This window comes from Colletotrichum abscissum, assembly GCF_030869225.1.
Source record: "Colletotrichum abscissum strain IMI 504890 chromosome Unknown Scaffold_15.1, whole genome shotgun sequence".
Lineage (NCBI taxonomy): Eukaryota > Fungi > Ascomycota > Sordariomycetes > Glomerellales > Glomerellaceae > Colletotrichum > Colletotrichum abscissum.
In genome coordinates, this window is record NW_026850043.1 from 424,304 (window position 1) to 449,061 (window position 24,758).

At 41.8% G+C, this 24,758-nt stretch overlaps 7 protein-coding genes across 7 annotated transcripts; 3 read left to right on the forward strand and 4 right to left on the reverse strand.

The window, feature by feature from the left end:
* Positions 1–296: 296 nt before the first annotated feature.
* Positions 297–1,387, forward strand: CABS01_07096 (uncharacterized protein; the record flags this gene model as incomplete). The annotated part of the gene is made up of 3 exons (XM_060540460.1): positions 297–543; positions 611–1,060; positions 1,179–1,387. 3 exons carry the CDS (start codon positions 297–299, stop codon positions 1,385–1,387), a joined length of 906 nt encoding a protein of 301 aa, XP_060403345.1.
* Positions 1,388–1,575: 188 nt separating this feature from the next.
* CABS01_07097 (uncharacterized protein) lies at positions 1,576–3,444 on the reverse strand (the record flags this gene model as incomplete). The annotated part of the gene is made up of 1 exon (XM_060540461.1): positions 1,576–3,444. One exon carries the CDS (start codon positions 3,442–3,444, stop codon positions 1,576–1,578), a length of 1,869 nt encoding a protein of 622 aa, XP_060403346.1.
* A 594-nt stretch (positions 3,445–4,038) lies between these two features.
* Positions 4,039–5,028, reverse strand: CABS01_07098 (uncharacterized protein; the record flags this gene model as incomplete). Its single annotated transcript, XM_060540462.1, has 1 exon — positions 4,039–5,028. The coding sequence occupies one exon, from the start codon at positions 5,026–5,028 to the stop codon at positions 4,039–4,041; it is 990 nt and encodes a 329-aa protein (XP_060403347.1).
* An 8,007-nt stretch (positions 5,029–13,035) lies between these two features.
* Positions 13,036–15,819, reverse strand: CABS01_07099 (uncharacterized protein; the record flags this gene model as incomplete). Its single annotated transcript, XM_060540463.1, has 2 exons — positions 13,036–13,711; positions 14,540–15,819. 2 exons carry the CDS (start codon positions 15,817–15,819, stop codon positions 13,036–13,038), a joined length of 1,956 nt encoding a protein of 651 aa, XP_060403348.1.
* Positions 15,820–18,005: 2,186 nt separating this feature from the next.
* Positions 18,006–18,764, forward strand: CABS01_07100 (acetyltransferase; the record flags this gene model as incomplete). Its single annotated transcript, XM_060540464.1, has 2 exons — positions 18,006–18,059; positions 18,123–18,764. 2 exons carry the CDS (start codon positions 18,006–18,008, stop codon positions 18,762–18,764), a joined length of 696 nt encoding a protein of 231 aa, XP_060403349.1.
* Positions 18,765–18,860: 96 nt separating this feature from the next.
* Positions 18,861–19,940, reverse strand: CABS01_07101 (kelch repeat protein; the record flags this gene model as incomplete). Its single annotated transcript, XM_060540465.1, has 2 exons — positions 18,861–19,718; positions 19,812–19,940. The coding sequence occupies 2 exons, from the start codon at positions 19,938–19,940 to the stop codon at positions 18,861–18,863; spliced, it is 987 nt and encodes a 328-aa protein (XP_060403350.1).
* A 2,332-nt stretch (positions 19,941–22,272) lies between these two features.
* CABS01_07102 (uncharacterized protein) lies at positions 22,273–23,475 on the forward strand (the record flags this gene model as incomplete). The annotated part of the gene is made up of 1 exon (XM_060540466.1): positions 22,273–23,475. The coding sequence occupies one exon, from the start codon at positions 22,273–22,275 to the stop codon at positions 23,473–23,475; it is 1,203 nt and encodes a 400-aa protein (XP_060403351.1).
* Positions 23,476–24,758: the final 1,283 nt, after the last annotated feature.

A 24,758-nucleotide genomic window follows, 5' to 3' on the forward strand; every position in this document is an offset into this window, starting at 1 on the left:
GGAGACAGCACGAGTAAAGGACCGGCATCGGCCGTCATCTTACTGTCGGAGTCTCTTGCCTTAACCACCTCCAAAGGTAGGCTTTACGTAAGGAACTTTGTGTATCCAAAGTGCCAAAGTAGCGGGGTTCTCCCGGTTGATGGTATCGGGATGCCATAAGCACCATGATATAAGAACTTCAGTCGTCTTCCGTTCATAGTGTACAAGCTATTCGCGTTCCTTCTTTACTCAAAGCGTTACTCTGCCAAGTTCCCCCCTCTCCTTCACTCGACCGAATCGCCAACAGAAGTGACAAGATGTCAGCCGCCGACATGGATCCCGCGCAGCGTCTCAAAGATCGGAAGCCGATCCCGAAGCCCGTTCCGGCTTATCTCCCGACCGCCGGCTCGGTGCTCACAGTCGACAAGGAGCTGTACGGATCCGCACAGCAGGCAAAGAGAGTGTTAATTGAGGAGTTCACGCTGCCAATTCGGTCAGGAAGAGCATGGAAAGCACCCGCCGGTTCAATTGTGAGGATCAGCACACCGGAGGGTCCTCAAGTCGGTACGTCGCGAAGATGAAAGATAAAGACTCCTCTTCTCAGAATGAGGGGTGCTCATTCCGACCACAGGTGACTTGAACATTTGGAACGCCCACAACCCCCGCGAACGCTTCTGGGCGAGTCGCACCAAGCAGCTCCACGCCAGCCATGTTTCGACGGGCGATCGCCTCTGGTCCAACTTGCCTTACATGCGCCCGCTAGCCACCATCATCAAGGACTCTCTGGACTGGTACGGCGAGGATGAGCACGGCGGGCGTGTGCACGATCTCCTCGGCACGCGCTGCGATCCGTACATCAACACCGTTCTCAGCGGTGGCAACTACAACTTCCAGTGTCATTCCAACTTGACGCGCGCGGTGCTGCCGTACGGGCTGAACGAGCAGGATGTCCATGACGTGATTAACATTTTCCAAGTAACTGGCTTGGATGAGCAGGGGCGGTACTTTATGAACCCCTGCCCTGCGCAACCTGGTGATCACCTTGAGTTTTTGGCTGAGCAGGATCTTTTGATGGCTTTGAGTAGGTGTTACCCCTTTTCCTTGTGAGCGTGTTTGCGCTGCGACTACATTGGATCCAACAGCCTGGATTGGTGAAAGCTGTTAAACAGCTGTGAGCACATGACTGACTGATATCGTAGGCACCTGCCCTGGTGGCGATCTCTCGCTTTGGGGCTTCGGCGAGGACAGCGAGGAGGAGATGATCAAATGCTGTCGCCCACTCAAGGTCGAGGTATTCCGTCTTGAGGACGAGAGTCTCTTGCAGCGTGGTGGCTGGAAGCCGGCTGAGGTTTCCAAATACAGCGGGCGTCACGGAATGAGCATTCCTCTGGGGGAAGTTCGCGAGTGATTTTGATAAAACGAGAGGGCTGTAGATGATGTTTTTAGAGGAGTACAAAGGCTGGAAGGGATAGGAGGTGATGACTGGAGTTAGGCGTGTAGATGAAGTGGGATGAGATCACTAGACATGAACCAGAACATGCATCAACATCGATGCCTCACATCAGGGTGAATCTTTAGATGTAATTTCCAAGTGGCCTATGATCTTTCCGGTCCCTTGCGCCTCCCAATGCCAAAGTACGGTCTATCCCGCTGAATTGGCAGCACTGCCGGCAGCAACCCCAAGTGATACGGATTATTCGCATCGACCCCAAACATGACCGACGCCGAACTCCTCTTCTGCATCGTCACCTCATCAGCAGCACAGCTTCCATGCAATTCCTGGTCCCACCACGGTCCTCTAACGGCATTCGCAATAGCCAAGAACGTCGCTGCTCTGAACGGCAGACCGCGCGACTTGCTCCTCCATATATCCAGACAACTGACAAAGAAGACGACGCTCAGCATCGCCAGCACGATCCACAGCACCACTGTCCGCATGATGTACACATCCTCCTTGACCCTCGCCACTGCAGGCACGCTGGCGGTGCCAAAGTACCCTGCCGTCGAGATGGCGGCGATGGACTGTGCAATGTTGCCGAAGAAGTGGCCCCAGTCTGCTGATGTGGGGATCGCGTAGAGAGTATCGATCGTTTTGTCAACGATTTGGAGCTGCTCGCGGAAGATCCACCAGGGAATGGCAGTCATGTAGTCCTTCAGTACGTTTAATGCCGCCTTATCGATGGCTGTGGTGTTCGATCCTGGGTTGCCCACGCAATCCGTCATCAAGGTGCCGTTGAACGTGCAGGCGCCGACTTCCCATGAGAATTCGGGAGTGCACTTGGTGCGGGAGATCCAGTGACCCTCGGCAGTCTGTGTAAGGCTGCTATCATTGGTGAGAGTCTCGGCTTTGAGGGATGAGGAGGGGCCTGCGGAGATGAAGTATGTGGTGCCACCGATGGGAACGTTGTTGATGGAGTTGTTGGCTGCGCTGTTCCAGAGGCGCAGACTCTGCGATTCCTGTTTTCTGGGGGCGAGATCGATCGTCTGGTTGGTGGAATCGGGAAGGGTAAAGGTGTATGAAGCGTTGCCGCCGTTGACGGAGGTGGTGAATGGTATTTCGGTCGCTGCTTCGCAGTTGGCGTCCCAGTGATACAGGATAAGGCCGTGGTAGGTCGTGTTGACGTTGAAGGTTAGGTTGTGCGTCGGAATGGGACCAATGACGCCCGAGAAGACGTCGACGAGGGCACTTTGGCTGACGATGTTACCAACAAAGGTGTAGACGGTTCGCGAAAGGAAGTTGTCGTTGTCATCAAGAGTCTGCTTGAAGGTTCCCTGCCCGTCCCAACCCATCGCGTTGGCCAATCTCGTAACGGAGGAGTCGTTTGAGGGAAGGATGGGCATTCCGACGACGTCAACTCCGGTGATGTTTTCGTAATAAGCTCCGGTCGTGAGCATAAGAGTGCCGACGGGAACGATCGAGGTGCGAATGACGATGAGTGCGGCCTGCATGACGGCGTACCACCACGAGTATTTCCCCAGTATCCGCAGCGTCCAAGCACTCGAGTCGTCTCCTATCTTGTCCAAGTCCGCCAAGAGAACCGGCCGCTGCGCCGTGAGAGCGAAGAGTCGAAGGTGTCGGAAGTCGTGCATGATCCATTGGACCAACATGCCCGCCGGGGCAAGTAATGCTGAGAGGGCGATACCAGAGTAAAGCTGATCGACCTTCAAGGAGTCTGGCGTGCGAAAGACGCGTTGCATGTAGTAGTCTCTGTCGACCGCGGGTCCCTGATACGACCAGACAACCGCCGCCACCGCAGCAAGAAGGTATACCAAGATGCAAGAGATGTAAATCTTGAGAAACTTGAAATCCTGGAACCTAAACATGCGTTCGGCCGTGGTCCCGCCATAGTGTAGCTGTCCGTCCGACGGCAAAGACCCACTTTGCGGCATGTTCTTTTCGGCAGAGGCCCGGTCCTCATCGGACACATCCCGTTGGAGGGAGCTGTACTCAATTTTCGAAGCCATGGCAAAAGAAACGACCGTATTCCTACCCGAATTTCCTGAACCTTGAGAAACGTGAGCACGCGAGCAGGAGATGAACAGAGATTTTAAGAGATACCTTTTCCGCCACATGTTCCTACACGGACACGGACACGGAGCAGACACACCCTTGCTTCCAAGGTCTGTGAATCTACTGCATGTCAGCCTCTAATTTTGTAGCCTGACGATCCTTCGACGACCCGCCCGGGTGGGATCAACGTTGGGCTGAAGGTCTAGCCCATCTTACGCAGCCACCAGAATAGAGCCAGCTCTTAATTGGACAGTCCTTGCCCCGGAGTGAGAACAAGCATAACTAGGTACCCGCGCCTAGGGTGGCATCTGAATCAAGCTACCGAGCGCTGCGTGCGCCAAGACCGGCTTACTGTCAGCCACTGTTTGGAGACTTGTTGAGGCCTACCAGAGGGATGGGGAATGATGCGTGCACTGCGGACAAATAGGTAAAGTCTGAATTGCATGTCAGAGGGCGGAAAGGCGACCTGGATTGAGGGTATCTTACACACGTTATTTTGAGGCTCTGCTGATTCTGCCATCTGTAACACTACCATTGCCATCTCTGATTTAGAAGGAGCTCAACTCATTCCGGCCGTTCAGCCCGTTCTTCATTATCTTAACCCTCTGCCTCAACCCCGAATCACCTTTGGATATTGCTTCCCAAATCATCTTCTCAACTGCATTGTCATCTTTCAATGTAGCTTCCTGAATCAGACCTTCCGTCTCCAATGACACAATCTGGCTTAGTGACATCCACACATTTCCCAAGCTGCTGCAGGTAGTCAACTTGAGAAACAGAATAGAGGCAGCTGCAACGAGGCCTAGGTGTAACACGATGATAGCAACGATGATACCAAACCCAACCCACCGGACGGGAATCAGTTTTTCCTCTGTCATGGCGTACGTCGCTGGCCAAGCATTCCGAAAGTAAGGCAAGGTATCGTAGTAAGACATTTGCTGAGTGACTGTGAGGATGGCCTGTAGTGCCTCTGGTACGCTCAAGCTCGTCCTGAGCACGTCTTGAAAGAGCGCAGAATGTGCGTAATGAACGGCACGGGAGGAATATCCACCTGTCCGTAGCATCCTACAGGGCGATGGATCGATTAAGGGGTCGTGCAGGCTGCGTGTCATGAAAGGAAGTTGAGAGGTGACTACGTCGAGTGACAGTCTATGATCCTCACTCTTCCAACTTTTCTTCGGAATAAGTTCGAGTAGTTCCGGGCTAGGGTCTCCGCCGGGAGGTTCTTTGCAGATGCTGGAATACTGGTCCCGAATGATATTCGTGGTGTACTGGGTATTCGGGCTGTCCCAAGCTAGGATCGGTTCGTGGCCATCAACCTTACTGGACATGCTAACATTTTGCACATGGCCCTGCAAGTTTGCGAAGCATGCGGTGACCGAGACACCTACTCTCTTGGCATGTCCTTCCCATGGTATGTCAACACTATTCCACATCCCGTCCGAGGTCGATATCCATTTGTCGGCAGAGGCTTCCCAGCGGCTGGTGCTGCCGTTCAAGTTGCCATGAACCCGGAGACCCTGATGCCACTGAGGCATTGTCCCAATGCCGTTGAATACAAGAAATATAGAGGTGTAAGTCGTGTTCAGTGCTGAAAAGGGTGAGGGAAGAAATGGCATGGTGTAATTCTTCCCATCCGGCCATGTCCGATTTTCTCCCCGACCCACTGAACAGATCGAAAAGTTGTCAATTTGTGAAGCGAGGGGTTCGCCTTTGGAGTAACCATGAATATCTTCAGCGGGAACCACACAGTTGAAAGGCCACTTTGGCTCATCTATCTGGTTTTGGCCTCGGTTGATCGGCAGCTGGTCGTAGTCTCCTTGTATGTCAAACTGCCCGAGGACATTGAACTCGCTGTAGGTCTCTAGCCGTGTATCGTTTGAGAAGTCAAAGGCAACCGCAGAAAATGTGACGTTCCGGATGACAGGTCTGACGCAGACCACTCTAGAGTCTATGTCGGATTGGAAGTCTAATTCGACCGCGGCATACGGCCGACTGCGCAGGGGCTAATTAGGGGCCCTATTTATAATTATCGTAGCTAGCCTAACCTGCGGTTAGAACTTCCTTTTTATACCTACTACGTAAATATTTATATAGTTTAATTAATCTCTTTATTAACTACGGTTCAAACTAACTACCTTATAATAGGGATATTAATACTAATTAGTAATTAAATTTTACTATTATAAATTAATAAAGTATCTTATTATATAAAAAAAACGACTTCTTAATACTATATAAAATAGGAGATTTATATTAATTAACTTTATAAAAATAAATAAAAAAATAGGTAATTTTTAAATACCGTACGGAATTAAGTAATTATAGCCCTTTATTACTTACGAGAGGTTAACGTTTACTATATTAAACTATATTAATTAATAAAACTACTTAAATAACTAGTTTTTTATTATTACTTTAAGTAGCTTTTTTACTAAATAACTTTTCTATAGCTAGCCCGTAATAAGAAATTAACTAGTTAAATTAATAAAAAGAAATACTTATATAGCGACTACTTATTTAATTAATTAGTATAATAAATAAGCTTAATAATAAAGTATAAAAAAGTATTACGTAATTAAGAAAAGGGATTTTTAAATATAAATATTCTTAGTTAGTATAGTAAGAAGTATATAAGAGTTATTAAGCTAAGAAATTTATAATATATAAAAAAGTTTATTATTATAAAAATTTTATAAATATAACTTTAAGCCTATAATCTAAATAACCTCTTCGTAGTTCTTTTAATTACCTCTCGGGTATTATTTAAAAATATAATATAGGGGACGGTTTAATAAGGGAGGAGGGGATTTAGAGGTCTTAATAATATTAAATTAAGAATATTACGAATCTTAGAGATTAATTTAAAAAGAAAGTAGTTATTTTAAAATAATCCTATAACTTTTTAATAAAGTTATTATTAGCCTAAGAAAAGGCTAAAAAAATAAGGATTTAAGAGAAAAAGAAAAGAATTTTTTAGAGAATTATTAAAGGGCTTTTTTTTATACTAGCTCCCGGTACGAAATTACTAATTTTAAAAAATTAACTAAGTAATAAAAGAGATTATTAATAAATAATAATTACTTAATTATAATTAAGCTATAAAAAGACTATTTAAAAAATATAAAATAGGGTACTAAGAGGTTATAAAAAACGAGATTTCTAAAGTATTTAACCTTTTTATATACGAGTAATAAGTAAGTATTTTTAATAAGTCCTTAAAGTTTATAATTTTATAAAAAAGAGAGCTTAATTTTATTAACTATACTTAATAATTTATACGGCTCTTAATAGCTTATATAGCTCTTTTACGAGCCGCTCGGCGTTTATTTTTAATTATTTTTATAAAATACTATTTTAAAAAAAATAAGTTAAAAAAGGAGGCTATTTAAAAATTATAAAGAGTATAAAGCTTAAGAAGCTAAAGATATATAAAATAATAAAAATTAGTAACTAATAAAGATCCTAAGACTAATTATTATATTATTTTATAGTAATATAAACGTCTATTACTATTATTAAAAAAAGAAATTATTAAAACCTACCCTTTTATATTAAATAAGAAAGAGGATCTTAATAAGTATAATAACTAACGATCTAAAAAAGTAGTAATAATTATTAAAAATAATAAAAACGAGAATAATAGCGAAATAGTAAGAAAAAGCGAGAATTTTTTAAACTTTAATAAATTCGTTAAGTAATAAAAGTACGGATTTATTACGGTTAGTACGTAAATTAAATATATCCTTATTAAAATTAAATACGTTAGTAATTATTAATATAAATATAAGCTAGAGTACAACCCTTAGCGAGTTAAAGTAAAGAAAAAAACGACGAAATCTAATTTTAAATAGAATCTTAATTTTTTATAAGTAAGTAAATATTAACTTAAATTATTAAGAGACGTAAATATATAGAATTATAAATTAGCTTAATAATAAATAAATTAATATAGTATTAATATATTTAACTAAGATTTATAAAAAAAAGGGGCTATAGGAATAACCCCTATTTTATAAGATCGTAAACGACCTTAGTTATTAACTAAACGAATAGTTTATAAGTATAAGCTTAGGAATTATAAAAATAATTAATAAATTCTTTTATAAGCGAGGGGTATTATTAGCGTAGTTATAGTTATAAAAACCGTATAAAATCCTAATAATAATAATTATAAAAGAGGAATTCGTATTATAGAACTAAGTATAAGTTAATAAAGTATATAATCGCTTTAATAAATTTAGAAAAAGGGTAAATAATATAGATTTCCTTTTTATAATTACTAATAATAATTTATTATTATAAAAGGATATATAAAAATAAAATATAATATTAAAAGTATAATAATTAATAATTCTATTTATTTTGATTTATAGTTTATTATTATTATTAATACGAAATTCGGCACTAATCGGCTAATAAAAAAAGAAGTAAATAACCTAAAGTTATTAATAATACATAGCTACGTAGGGATCGTATATAAATATTAAAAATATAATAGTAAATATAAAGTAATTTACTAACTTTAAAAAAATCTTTTTAAAAGAGAAATTATACTCTAAGGGGAAATATAAGGTTTTATAAAAAACCCTAATAATATTTTATAACTATTATAAAAAGGTTAGGATTAGGGAATATTAATACTATTTAGTAATTAATATTATATTTATAAATAAAGCCTCTAATTATTATTACGAAGCGGTACGTAATTTTAATTAAAACGACTTTTTTAGTATTATTAATATAATCCGAAGCTATTTTAAGATTTATAATAAAAACCTAGAGCTCTTATTTAAGTTATAAGCGATTTTTTTTATATTTATAGTTAGGATAATAAAGGGTAAATTATAAGTAAAGATCTTTAAAGAGCTTATTAATCGAATTAATAAATTAATAAAAACCTAGTTAAATAAGAGAACTAATAAGTAAAAAATTAGATATTTTTATATTATAATTTAGTATATATTAAAAATAAAAATAACTTTATACTAAGTACCCGAAGATTACGAGACGCTTTACTCGAGGTTAAGGTCTAGCTTTAATATTAAAATAAAAATACTATACTAAACCTATTTCTAAATATATAACGGCCCTTATTAATAATATTAAGTCGATCGAACGTATAATAAAAAAAAAAGAGGCTAGATATAGTAATCATTAGTAAAGAGGCCTAGATTTATTAAATAAGTAGAGATTTATTTTATAAATAAAATAATAAAAGAAATAATATTATATTTATAAAAAAAATAGATATTAATTAAGTAACTATTTTAAAAAAGAGCGTACTAAATTATATAAATAGTATAAAAAGTTAAGGGTAGTAAATAGTAAAACTAGCCCTTATTAATTTAGCTAATTCTTTATTATATATAAGGGTAAATCTGGGGGTATAAAACTTAGTAATAATAGTTAAAGTAATAACTTAAAATATCCGCCCCTTATAAAAGATTTAAAAAATAAAAAAGATCTTACCCCCTATACTAACGAATTAGATTATAATAAAATTAACGATATTAATTACTCTTTTTTTACTTTATTAACTTTTAAAAGATATACGAGGTTAAATAAATAGAGGGTAGTAAAAGCTTTTAATAAGTAGGCTTTTTTTTATAAATAATAAGGGAAGGTCCCTTAGGTAACGGATATAGAGGTAGTTAAAAAGGCGAATTTAATAGGGCTAAAGCCTATTTTATTAACGCTTAAGGAGAAGACGCTATTTTTTTTAATATTAAAAAAAAAATAAGATATTAAGTAAATCTAAGGATAATTAGAGGGGTCCTTTTTATATTACTTAGATTACTTAAATACTAAGCTTATATAAGTATTCTATACGAGCGAAAAGTATAGTTTAAATAATTTTTATAAAATTATCCTAAATATTAGGGTATTATAATAATTAATAAAAAAAAAGGGTAATTTTAAGTACTATAAAAGATCGTACTAATAACGCTCGATATATTAATAGTAGGTATTATAAAGATTAGTTTTAGCCTAGGTAAGGAAATCGTTATTTTAAGTATAATAAAAATAGAGATATATTTTAGAACGATAATTTTTTATATTTTACTTATTAATACCCTATTTCTCTTATATTTAAAAAATATAGATTAACTAGGTATTATATTTAATAATATAAAAAATAGAATTTTTAATAATAAGTATTTTAAAATAGTTAAACGATAATAGGGATATACGTTTATAAAGCTTATTAACGATACGAAGTTAATTAATTACTTAATAAAAAATAAGCTTAGATAATTATACTAAAGATTTAAATACCCGTTAGTTACGAGGCTATATAACTTTTTAAAGTAATTAAATAATAATAATATTAAAATAGGGGCGCTAGAATAGTTAATAAAAGTATATTATTAATACTAAATAAATATATAGAGCCTACGTAAATTTAAATTTAAATTACGTAATAAGCTTAATTTTAATTAAGAAATTGTTATTAATATCTTTTACTTAAATAGTTAGCTAATTTTATATATAATTAACGTAATTATATCTTTTTAAATAGGGTAATTCTTTTAGGATTTATAAATAAAAATAATATAAGTAGCCCTATAAAAGAGATAGATTAATATATATTAAGGACCGTTAAATAGTATTAAAACTAACGCTAGTACTAGTTTTAAATTAGTAAAATTTAGAGAAAATGCGACGGCTTATAGTATATAACTAAAAGTTATATTTATTAAAGCGCACTATAGTATTAAAAAAATAGAAAGGGTATATTAATAACTAAAAAAGGCGTTTAGAATTATTAAAAAAGAAAATCCCGATTTTATTAATAATAAATACTTCTAAATAGTACTTAAATATTATAATAATATTATAGGGCTTAATAGGCTTATATTAATATTATTAATATTTAAAGTATATTTAAAAACGACCTTAGCCTCGCTATTATTATTAAATATAAATTAACGAGCCTAAGTAATTAAAAAAGTAATATGGGTATTACGTAAAATAAGTATAAAAAAATAAGTTAATAAGATAATTACTATATATAATAAGCCTAATATAAGAAGTAATTTAAATATATTATTAAATTCGGATATATAAATATAATACGAAATTATTTAATAATAAGCTGGGCTATATAAGTTAATTTTTATTAATAAGCGCTCTTATATAATTACGAAAGATTATAACTAGTTACTTAAAGTATTAATTATAATAGTTAAACCGTATTATATAGATCCTAACGAGGTAATTTTTAATTTATAAAAATAAAAAGAGCTAAAGGAAACTATATAACCCGTAGTAAAAGTATAAGAAATTATTTTTAATAAAATCGTTATAATAATATTAATAGATAATAAAGAAGAGGAAATTATTAAAAAAGTATTAATATTATTAATAAGACGTTATAAAAAACTATAATAATAAGCCCTAACGTAGTAATTTATTATTAATAACGAGGTAATTAATATTTTTTATATAATAAAAAAAAAGCCGATTTTAAGCTAGTAGTTAAATTACGTAAAAAAGGCATAATTATAATTATTAAAAAGCTATATAAAGGATTAGATCTTATCGAAGTAAATACTTTTTACGATCGAGGGGTTTATTAATTTATCCTTTATAACCTAAAGAAGTATATAAACCTCTATATATTTAAATTACGAATAGTTTATAAAATTAAAGGGAAGCGAATATCCTAGCTATATAAGAAGTTTAAATACGTAATTTAGGGGTATAATAATATTAAAAAAGTAATACTATTTATATAATTACTTATTATATAGCGCTATAGTTAACGATTAATAATAGTATTAATAGTATTATTATAAAAAAAGGGATACGAGATTTAGAGCCGTAATATTACTTAGGCCTATATTTAATTAGCTATAGGGTTTATAAAAAAAATCTTAGCCTATTTATTAAAAGAAATAGTTAATAAGTACTTAGAAAGTACGATTATTAAAGTATTTAAGTTATTATATAGGCTCGTAAAATCGGGTATTTATTAATAAGCTACTTATTACGATTTTTATATTAATTAATTATTAATAATTATTTTTACGTACGACCCGTACTTATTAATCTTTAAGTACGAAAATAACTAATTTAAGATCGTTAGAATATAAACTAATAATATATTAAACCTATTTAATATTAATTTTATAAAAAAAGAGGATAGAGAGCTTTAAAAAGCAGGCTTTATAATAAAGCTAAAAAAGGTCCTTATAATAAATACCCCCTTAGTATTTAATAACGGGATTTTTATAATTAAAAAAGAAACCGTTATTTTTTAATAAAAGAGGTAAAATAAAAAAATTAACTTCGTTAATCCGAATATAATTAATATTAAAAAATAATATAAAGCTAAGCTTATATAAGGGGTATATATTATAAGTATATATTAGCTCGAGGCGATTTTTAATTACGTTAGGGTAGTATAAGCTATAAATTTAACTAAATAAAATATTAAAGTACTTAATAAGCGGCTTAAGTAATAATAAATAAATCTTAATTAAGGCCTCGTTTACTATCTAATTAATTTTAGAATTAATAAGCTCTATATTTTTATTAATAAGTTATTTACGAATAATAATAACTTTATTTCGTAATTAGGATATATTATTATCCTAATTAATAAGAGTATAAGCGAGAGCGAATTTATTATATATAGTAATATAATTTATTACTTATTAACTAAAAGTAAATAAGTAACGAGTAGTATACTAGTATTAGAGGTTTATAATATAATTAATAATATTAATCTCTTTTATATAATTTTAATAATACTAAGGAAGATTACTAATTAACTTAGCTTTTTATTTATTTTAATAATTATTTATACCGATTCCTATTCGTTATATAAATACTTTATTAAATTAGAAATAATAAAAAAAAAGAGGTTTATAATTAATATTATAGCCCTTAAGTAATTATATAAAAAGCGTAAAATATTCGAGATCTATTAGATTAATAATAAAAATAATTTTATAAACGCTTTTATAAAAATAGTATTAAATAAGAGGTTAGAATAATTCGTAAGTAGTAGAAAAGTTATTATATAAATAAAGGGATAGGTTATATAAAAAGAGTAAAGAAAAAAGAGAAAAAGAGATGACTTAATAAACGGGCCCGAGGTTAAATTATATTTCTAATTATAGTAGTTAAATTAATAAAAAAAAGAGAAAGTTAATATTAAATTAGAAATTTAATTTAACTATAATATATAGCTAACTATATAAGGGCTAATTAGGGGCTCTATTTATAATTATTATAGCTAGCTTAACTTATAATTAGAACCTCTTTTTTATACTTACTACGTAAATATTTATATAGTTTAATTAATCTTTTCGTTAACTACGGTTCGAACTAACTACTTTATAATAAGGATACTAATAGTTTATAATAGCGGCGGGCCCTTTATAATTTCGTAGGCGACTACGGCTTAGCTTATTCGCAAAGGGAATGAATGCTCGTAGGATAGTCCCTGTATCTTCGAAAAATTCGGACTGCTGGGCCTCGGTAGGCTGCCTTTGTAGTTCCGCAAACCTTGGATAGACCCAAGGCTTTGACTTCTAGATGCTGGAGCCCTGCATCACTGTTGGGTTTATGACGCTACTGTTTCCGTACGGCATGTTGACGGCTTTTTGCGGTGCAGTCACATTTACCACTACGAAATCAGACAGCAAGGCGGTCGAGGCCAACTGAGATGCTGCTGTCAGGAGAACTGAAGTTGTGATAGCCATGGTGTAAACGGTCCCAATGCCCCAGGGCATGTCGAAAGGTGTCCAACTGATCAAATCGTACGGCGGTGCAGGCATAGCTCTCAGCATAGAGACGAAGGGAGCCGCGCTGAAAGATATCCCTGTCCGTTCTATCATGAGCGAGGCGATGATTGCGGTGAACAAGCTCATCTGGAGCGCCAGACAAACACGCAGCGCAGCGGCCGTCAGAGTGATTGATCTAGACGCCCAGTCGGCGAAAACGATTTGACTCCATAATGTGTTTTGCACAACGACTTCTTTGGCCTGTATTGAAGTTTTCCAGAAAAAGCTCATGAAGCCAACAGCTCCGATGATGAAGACAGTGCCAATGCCGAGGACGTAGAGTCCGAAAGTGCCGATCGCTCGCCATCGGCTGGGCTCTTGCGCTGGGGTCACTTGACTGAGCAGGGAGCCAGCCTCGTTGATCAATGACGTCGCAGGGAAACTTTCCAATTCGGTATGTCGTAGTCCAAAGTTCCCTCGATAGCTTCATGCGGATCGATTAGCGTTGGCGCCCGTACTTCCTCATGCTCGCGAGATGACCGTTCTTGCGCAAATGTAATGGATGTACGAATTGATAACGAATTGACACTGCTAACTTCGGACACATCGTCTGTGCAGGGTGAAGTACTTGGTCTTCTATTCATATTGCAAGATGAATGAGTAACCGAGCGGAGTGCAGTCCCGAGTAGAAACTCGAGGCAGAAAGTTGGGGCAGAAGTGCCATTTAATCATGCTTGGGAACATCGCACGACAGACACTCTCTCAGCCTGACCCTACCACACTTGCTTATGCTGGCATGGCTCAGCCACCGACATATATGCAGTGCAACCCGTATTGATATTTTGACATAGTGGCTGGTATAGCTGCAATGTAACCCATGTTGTTATATTGCAGTAATGAGCTCATGCACCTATCTACTCACTTAAGAAAATTTACCTGTGTAGAGATGTGTCCATATTCTAGGGGTATGGATGCTGGCTTTCAACAAAATCTTCTGACACACGTCCTCTCAACTTAATTACTTCACAGCTATAGCTATGCAATTGAGAATTGATTTATTTTCGTTCTATAGAGCCTGGGGCCCCGAAAGTAACCAAAGTATTCTCTGCTAATGTGGTTCTTATCCCCTCCCCCCCTTCTGTCCCGGGTAAAGGGCAGGGCGAGGCAACTTCGATCATGTACCAAGCTGGCAGACTGAAACAGTGAGTTCCATCACCAGTAACACCAAAATTCCCTCGAATCAGTCTTAGAAACCACTTTGACACAGAAGGAAGCTTCGTCCTCCCCAGACTCTGGCTTATCGATCCCACACCAGATTTCGCTCATAGCCTTGTGAAAGAAGTCTCTGTCTCTGTATGGAACATGAATGGTGAAGCTTTCGAGGTTTTCAAAGTCCCCTTCGTGAACGGCGTCGGCAAGCCATTCGATGTCCTTGAAGTCTGAGTGGTGCTGGGCCAGGAAGGTTAGGCTTCGAAGTGATCGAGGTAATGTGGTGATGAACGCATTTGGGCCGTCCAAGGCGTTCTGATAATTCAAATCAAAGTCCGCTGGATCCACCGAAAGATGCTCGAGTCTTTGAAACATTCCAAAGGTATCGAACCACTCGTGCTCCTCCATTTCGATGTGGCATTGGACGTGAATGTCAATCAGAGTATCTGAATGTTGCGCCAGCGCCCGTCGGACCCTCATCGGAGAAATGTTCTGCTCATCCGAGAACCAGGAGAAACGCGTACTGTAATAGAAAGAATGAAGACCAGGCGGAATTTGGAGAAATTCTCCCTGGTTTGGGAAGTCGCTGTCCACAAGAGGTGCTTCCGAAAGAGACAAACGCTTGAGCCTTTTGAAAGTGTTGAAAGCCTGGACCGGGACGCTTTCAAAGCCGCAGCCTTCAAACTCCTCAAGGTTGGGTGCAAGACGAGTGAGCAAGTGAAAGGTTGAGAGATCGATGGTTGTAATTACGTGAAGGTCCAAACGAAGAAAGGTCAAGTTCGGAAGCAAAGCCTCCGGTGTCTCTGAGGGGGGTATCAAGAGATATGGCAAGACCGACCAAGCATCGTCAAAGTGGTTGAAAACTCCATAGTTGGCTTTCCAGTTCTGGCCACACAGCCCAGTGATCATGACTTGGGATACACCTCGAAGCTGATGGAAAAGCACCGAAGATAATACATTGTTGTATGACCATTGTCTACTTGTGTTGCCCCATAGTGCGCGGCTGAGGCTTGTCTGACCAATTTCGCGAGCCAGATGATCGAGTTCCTGGAAATCGTCTATAGTTCGCTCCAGGTGGCAAGAAAAACCTGTTCCAAAGTGTATCTGAACTTTATTCACCTTGGAGCGGAGGTCCTTGCGATGATAGAGAACCTTGATCAACGACAAGATGTCGAGGCCGGCTGGGTCCCGGACGGCGAGATAGATCTTGCGATAGAGAAGAGGTTGCGTTGCATATTGGAATGACTTCGAAACCCTAGAAAGAATCGTGAGCGTGTTCTGGTCGGCAATCCAGTCCTTCTTTACACCAAGTGGGGTGTCATCTTGGAAGCATGCGGCAATTTCACCCAGCATCTCGGGAGGAAGGCTCGATATCGATGCCATGATGGACGAGTGACACGGTGCGATGATTGCACGGCCGGGGGGATATGAAAGAACAAGGTCGACGGCTGGCTTGATACTATGAACTCGTTAGTTTTCAATATTCTCTAAGTAGAGTGGGAGTTTTCTACCTCTCCCTACCTTAGCTGAGGGGTAGGCAACAGGAGGGCGGTGGATGATGCTTGGATTTATCTTGCTGCTGCGGGACAATCCTCTGTCGGCGATGCGCGAGTGTCCTGCTCTGTGGTGTTTGACGAAGGGTCAAAACAAGATGGTGATGGTGAAAAGAAAAGATCTCTTTTGCAATGGGTCAGGAAGAAGTAGGGAAGGGAAGGGGAGGAAGAGAATAGAATCGACGGGAAGGAAGTCGAAAATAAATCTTGTGTGGAAGGAGCAAGAAGTGGAAGGTACCTCCCAAATTTTACTTCCATATCTTCTTCCCCAAGCTCGTCTTTCCCCGAAGCCAGGAAGGAACGAACTGTGACCTCGTGCCGAAACAGATTCCCTCAAGAATTGGATTCATTTGAATTCTGGAAGAAGTTCCTCCTATTCGACCAGATACAGTCGATATTTGATGATGGCAGTCTCTGGTTTCTTGGCATCACGAGAGCTCACAACTCTTTACCTTCACTTCACTACTTTAAGGTGGACCGTGTTGGACGCAAAGGAATGCTATTGTTGTACAGAACGCTTCTTGGAACTTGTCATGTTGGTCCTGCCTAGTACTACAGCATTACAATATCAAAATGATATCAAGCACAAGACCAGCAAGGCGTAGGCAGCTTCGATTTATGTCAGGTTTCGTGATTAGCTCTCACCTGATGGGGCTGCTATACTTTAACGGAGCATTCGATACTCAATTTTGTTCGAACTACGAAGTTTAGGGGAGAAATCAAACCCAAACCAGATCATTCCAATTCACAATGTCTACATTACATAGCCCGATATCTGGTGTTGAGGTTCCAGCCACGCTGAAGCAGTGAAGCAATGTACCGACCACCTCGCTGAAGACGATTCTTGACCCTCTGCGCGAACTCCCAGTGAAGCTTCTTGACACGGCATCTACCTTGTACTCTACCTTGGCGCTTCTGGGAACGTCGGTTCTTCTGCCTGTACAAGTAAGCATTCTTCTTCTTCCTTCGCTGGTAGAGCGTCTGCCGGAGCAACTGGCAGAGCTCCGTACCGGGGGGGGGTGCAGGTCGACAATGTAGTCATCGTCTTCGAAGCCTGAACCGGTCTTGGATGCGGTGGGAGTTCTGGGCGGAGTTGTCAGTTCATCGGAGCGACGCTGGAAGGTGCGCACTTGGTCTTGGCTATTGAAACGAACGCGCTTCTTTTCGACTCGATAGAACGACCCTCTTGAGTTCTTGAAGCAGCTTTGGAGAGTTGGCGTTGATTGCGTCATGTTGGATGGGATGCTTGGAGGACTATGAGGTTTAAGGCTTAGACAACCGGGCACTCGGCCTTATGTAGTCGTAGACAAGCTGGAGCATTTCGTCTCAGGCTGAAGGAGTGAAGAAGTCGAATACAGAATAAGCAAGGAGATACATGACATGTCGATGATATGGCTTAATTCGAACAAGGGCTGAGAGTACTGCACACTGTTACAACGAACTGTGAAAGAACAACCTTGGCCATGACTTCGAAGCCTGGCTTTGTCTCCGACTGAGACCCTGGGGCAGATCTCATCACCAATCTATAAACAATCATTCTGTTGACGACTACAAGACCGCGAATACAATCAAATGTGTAAGAGGCCTGTTTAGGATTATGGAACGAGAGGCTTGATGGATCTGGCCAGCCCAATTGAACACCGGAAATGCGGGGTGATCGTTTCGGCGCCGAGATACCTGTCTAGGCTCAATGAACGGCATCCGGTGAACAGGAGCTCCGACCGACGTCATTCTCATGCTCTCATATCATTTGTGGTGATGGTTTTCTTCCTCAATGCTGCACATCGCTCATTTACACAGACGGTGGTATATCTCTTGAGTTTTGCTGCTATCGCCGGGCTTGAGATGCCTCGTGAATGTCACTCCAGCAGCAGGTCAATCCTCCCCAGTCTGGTCCGGAGCGATTTACCCCGCTACCCCGCCATCCGGCCATTCAGGCCCCGGTACCACTACACTTCCAGCGGCAACCTCTCACTTTCAACTCAACGGCTCTCATTCCAGCTCACCTCATCAACCATGGCTTTCATACGCCCCTACAAGGCATCTGACTTTGATGAGACGGGTCATATCGTGCGTCTCAATTCTCCTTATCTTGGCCTATCTTTGTTCCACAGCGACTGACAATGAACCCAGTGCCGCGCCACGCTCCCACCGTCCCTCGAGCGTTCCGAAGCAGCGACCAGGACCGCGCCTTACCTATGGACACATCAGTATACTCATCTATCTCCTGAGACTTGTCACATACTTGACGATGGCGAGGGAAACTGCGTCGGCTACTGCATTGGCTGCCCCAACGTGAACGACTTTGCGAGCGCGTACCCGCAGTACATCAAGGAAGTCCTTGAGACGTCCAAGGAGCTGGACGGAAGAAAGCCTAAGAGCATCGAGACGAAAGCGCCATGGAACTTCCTAGACACGGGGGAGGTGAATGAGGAGGCTCTCCTCCAGCAAGCATTCAACCCGACATGGCTGGTGCTTGACGATGAGCGAAAGGAGCTTTGGGGCAACTGGAAGGCTACGATGCACATCGACCTGCTGGAGCCATGGCAGGGCAAAGGCTGGGGAAGAAAGCTGATTGACAAGTTCGTTGAGAGTCTGAAAGAGGCCGATCAGCGCAACGGTGGCTCCAGTGGGAACCGGCTCTATGGTAAGGGCGTGCATATTGGCGTCGGTGGTGAGAACGACAAGGTCGTGCCGTTCTACGAGAAGCTGGGGTTTCGGGTGTATCCTACAGACGAGAAGGGATCAATCTGGATGGTGAAGGACGTCGAGTAGCTTTTTACTTCGCCCAAATCCTTTTCCTTACATCAAGTTCAATTCAGAAATACCAACACTAGCAACAACGATCTCTGGCCATCAAGATGTGACAGTCTAGACAAAGTCGAGTCTCCAGATGTCTCCCAACCTCGAATTATCTTCAGCAAGACCTCCATGAACAACCACAGCCTGCTTGCTCCCATCTACCACCACATCCGCATCAAACCAACCTCTTGGCGGCGGCGCATCCCCCTCGAAGAAGACCTTATCCCACGTCCCGGCCACAATGTCGAAAGCCCACACGTCCGAGAGCATCTTGCCAGCACCAGCGTGACCCAACGAGCTAGGATCCCGCTCGCCGAACAGCGTCACAAGATGCGGCTTACCGTCCACCTCAACCGCGACGAGCGCTGATACACTTCGCGCCTCGGGGCCTTTGACACCATCTGGCTTGTACGTGATCGTAGACCAAGCCGCGGAAGCGGGGTTGTAGACATCAAGAGAACCGCCTTGCTCGGAAGTGCCATCGAAGCCATTGATGCGATATAACTTGCCTCCAGAGAAAGCGATGGACGCGCCGCCGCGCGCTGGAGGAGGTGCTGCAGCGAGCTCCTTCCACGTCTTCGACTCGATATTGAAGGACCACAGATCGGCGAGGCGGCCTTTCTCTGGGCAGCCTGCGTGGATGTAGATGGTCTTGTTACCGTCCGAGGCAGTGCAGTGGTAGCTGCGTCCGGCTGGGTGTGGTGCCGTTGCGTCGGTCGGCTTGAGTAGATCCCACCGGGCTGGGGATGGGGTGTATCGCCAGACGCTGCCAGATTCCTCGACGGGTTCCATGGCGATACCGCCGCGGCCGGAGAAGAGATAGAAGGCATCTTTCAGCGCTGTGCTGGGGGCTCCGACTCTGGGAGATGGGGCTTCGGTGTCGGTGGAGATGGTCTTGACGGAGGCTGAGTCTGTGGTGAAGAAGGTCTGTTAGTGGTGCAAGTTTGGGGTATGAATGGGTGAGTATGAGACAATGCCTTTCCCGGACTGAAGTTCAACAACATCGAGTTGGTTGTCTACGGGCTCTCGTGGGAGGAGTTCACCGCCGAAGACGAACACTTGAGTCCCGATTACCGAAACCGCTTGCGATGAACGACTGAGACGGTCGTTCGAAGCAAGTCGAACCCAAGCAGCAGAGAGTTTAGCCATTTCCGCGACTATTGAAGACTTGAGTGGATTTACTGGTCTGGTTTGGGGAGTGAATGAAGTATATTCGCAGACAGCAGCCGTACTTATAGCTAAATGCCCTTGTCTTCAGATCCGTCATGTCTCGATCTGATAAGGAGCTTTACCCAAGACCGGTTCCAAACCGAGCGCTCCACCACGTCATCTGACCAACGACGTAAAGTATCGCCATATTCCTGGATCACTCACAACGTGTCACTGAAGATGTCGGACGCATGATGGCTCGGCAGGCAGGGATGTAATGTGCTCAAACCGGAATCACTTTGCCCTCCGTGACTTATGTCATCGGAGCTGGTTTGGCATATTTTCCTCCGCTTAGTCATGTCAACGGGCTCAGACACACCTTATCTCGGGGACAGTACTCTGCCATGTGCAACACGGAGGAGGAGAGGCTCCGTTCGATTTCTTAACATCGAAATCGGGTCAAAAGACAGCTTTCAGACTTATACACACCTCAAACCCAGTGTTTTCCAGCATATAATTTCCGCCTTATACAAAACCAAGCCCTCTTCAGCTAGCAGGTTTGTCCATGAGTAGATCATTTCTCCAAGAAGGTCACGGACACGAGATTTCATTTGCAAATATGATAGAAGCCTTGGAAAAAATAAATGAGAAAAAAAGAGTTCACCCCCCCCGGTGTTGAATTGGGGGCTACATCTCTTGGTGCTCATGCTGGGATTAATTGGTGCTCGTGCTGGGATTCGAACTCGTATGCGCTGAGCCTGTCGTCGAGTAGGCTGGTTGGCGAATTGATTGTTGACCATAAACCACTCCACCACCCAGCCAGTTTGACCTGACCCGTCGACCTAGACGGGCGCCTGCTGGCTGGTGACAGGAACGAAGTTGAAGGGGGGTATATACCCTTCTCGTGTATTCAGATGGAAGGTGAAGCATCACGTGCGGAAGGCACAACTGAGACCGCCTTCCCTTCGAGGTTGAAGTCTGATAAGCCATACCTTAGCTGCATGATATCCTGTTCTGTTTAGCACTGCAAGTTTCCCTTCGCCAAAGCAGTTGCCCTGCAGCTTACATGACAAGATAAGGGATCTGAACTCGGGCATGAAGACATGAAACAACAGACTGGTCAGAAGAAGAATGGGATAGGGCCGGAACTGCCTTCAAAAGTTATCATATCACGATGCCCTCGGAGTGTCAGCCGTGATCTGTACATGGCGATCTCCGAGCTTATATTCCGTTGTTATACCGCTTTGGTTTATGTGTTTACTTTAGAAAACTGGCGATCCAAGAGACTCAAATGTGGGAGAAGTTCATAGATGATTGCTTAAACTCCCAGCAGGAAGACCTCGACAGCAATTTGGGAAGTTCATGCGGGGGCTAACGGATATGAGGTGTAGTTAAACGCCTGAACAGCATCCGACACCACATACAACTGACGATGCTATCAAAGATGGAGCCTCTCAGTAGCATCCTACACCTTGCACCGCCGCGAACTTTGATGCGTTGGCGAATTGAATCTTCGGGTTAACAGCTAAATTCGAGCTCTTCTGAGTAGCTCACCTGATTGTCAAGGCCTACGTATTCACGGAAGGTAAGTTAAGTGGAGTTTAAAATCAGTCACTTGAGGAAGTGCTTTTCCAAGCGCCCAGGAGAGACCCAGTGACACCTTCCTCGAGCCCGTATTGACAGACCAGCTTGCTGTCCCGGCAACCATCCAATGTCACGGCTTCACCTTTACACCCTGAATATACAAACACCTGTATTCATTCAGTCTCTGGTATCACGTGCTATTCCCTTTCCACATTCTTTTTCAATAAATCATCTTGGAGTAGGAGTAACCGGACCTGTTCCTTCCTAAGGAAGGCACTGTTTTTGCCGTTGACTTCCTTCCCCCAGGAAAGGAGAGGCCTTCTTTTCTTCCCTATCACACACCGCATCGAGTCTCTCCTTTCTCTTTTCGACATCTCCAACCAGGGAGACTCATCGAGGCATTTCGGTCTTCCATCGATATTCCTCCCACAAAAGAAAGCAGCTGAACGGTGGAAGAAGCCTACTTCAGGTACAAGATTCCTTCATGATGCTGCTGACAGGCCAAGCTAACATCTTTCTGCGTCAGAGACAGAACGGAATCCCTCATACTTTCCCGTCGTCAGGCTTTCTACCCTATAGCATTCACTATTCACCTCCCACTCAGCAGTTTCTGCTACGCGTCGTGATCCCACGGACACATTGTCGCCGGCTTCCAGAGACTTTGTTCATGGTTTCCCTGTCAGTGCCTACTACTACCTCCGATAGGCAAAGGATTGAAGCTCACGATTGAACAGCCTACAATAAGACAATGCCGGGAATCTCTGATATACCCGTAGAGGTCTTTGAACAGATCTGTTCTCAACTCCGATGCAATGATGACGAACTTGACGAAAAGGAGTGGATCGCATGCCAGAGCACCCTTCTAAGCATCTGCAGAGTGTCAAAGGCCTTCCACAAGCTCGCGAAACCTTACCTGTATCGCCAAATCTTCCTTGTTACAGACAACCACAGCGGCACAAAGTTCTTCTCCCTCGTCCGGGCGCTGGTCTCTCAGCCCACCCTCTCCCAGCAGGTCCAAAGTCTGCGCATATCTCATGCTCAAACATCCTATCGTGATTACAGGAACGATCGCGACTACGAAGAATACCGCACGCCTTGCAGCATTGAAAACTGGGAATTCCTCACCAACACTGTCAAAGATCGAATGCCTTGGTATATTTTCAGCCGTCAAGATCCGATTTGGGAAAACACCAACGTAACCGTCAAGGAGATCAGGTGTCGCGACAAAGAGATGAATTGTTTGGTGAAAATCCTTGTCTTCATGCATTTGCCCAATTTGAGCACGTTGCATGTCTCTATCCGGGTTTCAGAAGCCAGCCCCGAGTACGCAAATGGGTCTTACATCGGTTGGCACATTCCAGAGCATTTGCAGCAGGTGAAGGAACTGTACATCTACGGAGAAGACGCCCAGACGCCGTTTCTGCTCTCTGGATGTCTGTTTTGGCATATGTACTTGCCCTCGACGGTTACGGATATATGCCTCAGGAACTGCAAACTACTGCTGGCTGATGATGCTAGCGGCTCTTTCTACCCGAGGACGTGGAACATCAAGAAGGTTTCCTTGATCGACTGCACAATGACACCAGACGTCTTGTCTGAGTTGACAAACGACGTCTTTCCATTGGAAGAGTTCGAGTACGTCGTGAACTCAAAGTTCGAGGACAAGATCGCCCTCGTCACTGCTGCTGAGACTATCGACCGCCTGAAGTCGTATTCCGCATCTCTCGTCGACCTTCGACTTCGGTTCCGACTCTCTGACGGAAGGCCGATCCGCGAGGACGAAGAGCCCTACAAGCCCTCGGACTTCTGTGACTTCAAGAAGCTCAAAACCCTTGTTGTTCACCTTGCGGACTTTGGATTCCACGACAATCCCAATTCGACTGTTCCGGCTGTCAGCACTCTGGGATTCCCCAAGAGCATTCAGGATCTCAGAGTCGACGAGGTTCTTTGAGATGGCCTATAATGCACTGATGATGCGGGGATTGAGTGGAACTTGGGAGCAAAAAGGAGTGGACAGGTTAATGGGTGATACGGATTTGCTTTGGGCCGTTCTTTGATCATGCCTCTGGATCGGCTTTGTCCATAATAATATCCGGGCTTGGCAGATCTGGGGCTGGACGGGAAGCAAAAGAACGGTCCGAAGCGCGCTATGCACTTCGCAGCACATTGTGAACAAGGGATGGGGCAGATACGAAAGCAGTCGACTTGGTCTTCGGAACCTAGAGTCTAATACTTCTCAGCTAGCCGCACCATCACCTTGAGTCAAACTCGAAGATCCACAGCTCGATGTGAACATGAAGTGATACCATGTTTTTCTCATTTGAAGCCTGTTTATTATACTTGCTTGGCGTACCAGCAAGGTGTGACTCTGCCAGTCCTTGATTGATTTGAGGCACAACCTTTTCAGAAGGACACAGTCTCCACGCATCCCATGAGTGCTTTCACTAGCAGCATTGTATGATATAGTATCGTCGACAATTCGAGTCTCAGTGACAGACGTGTCTTTGTGAGACAAAGGAGTGCATGGCATCCGCATACCTCTTGCTCTGGTACAGCCTAATGAAATCACAGAGAAGCTTGTTGCTGGAGCATCTTCATTGAGTGTATTTGAAACCAGTCGTGATCCTCCTTGTTACGAGAGTAAACCTTGAATATACATTATGTCCATGCAAGATCAGGCTTCAAATAGGCACAGCTATTCTAGGTAGCATTTCCGCCCACAGTTTCATTCCGTTTGAAAGGGCAGTGTGATGCGTCTTGCTTGGCGTGAAAAGGCTGTTGGAGATTTATCATTCCAAAATCCCATGCAGAATTAGTATTTGGTCGTCTCGAGGGCTTTGAAGATTTCAAGTCGAGACAGACGGTGTCTGAAGGAGTTGCGAGGAATGCGCTCCAAGCTCTCGCTGAACATAAACGCAATGACCTCGGGAACTCCGAGTAGCAAGTAGGGAGTCATATCTGGCACAATAGTGCGATGCCCAGACAGAATATCATCAAAATCTCATCACGACTCTGCCGAACTCAGTAGTTCAGGTGTAGAGCAATTGGTTGGAAATGCTTCAAACACTTTTGTTGGCAACCGATCAGTGGGATTTCTGGAGGATTAATTAGTCGCAGAAGCTCATCTTGGGACACTCAATCAAGAATACCTCTCGTGTGGCCTCTCTGGAACCTTAACCGTCCGATTCATCATTGTGCCATGTGGTAGTCTTTGCGAAGACTCCAATCGAAGTT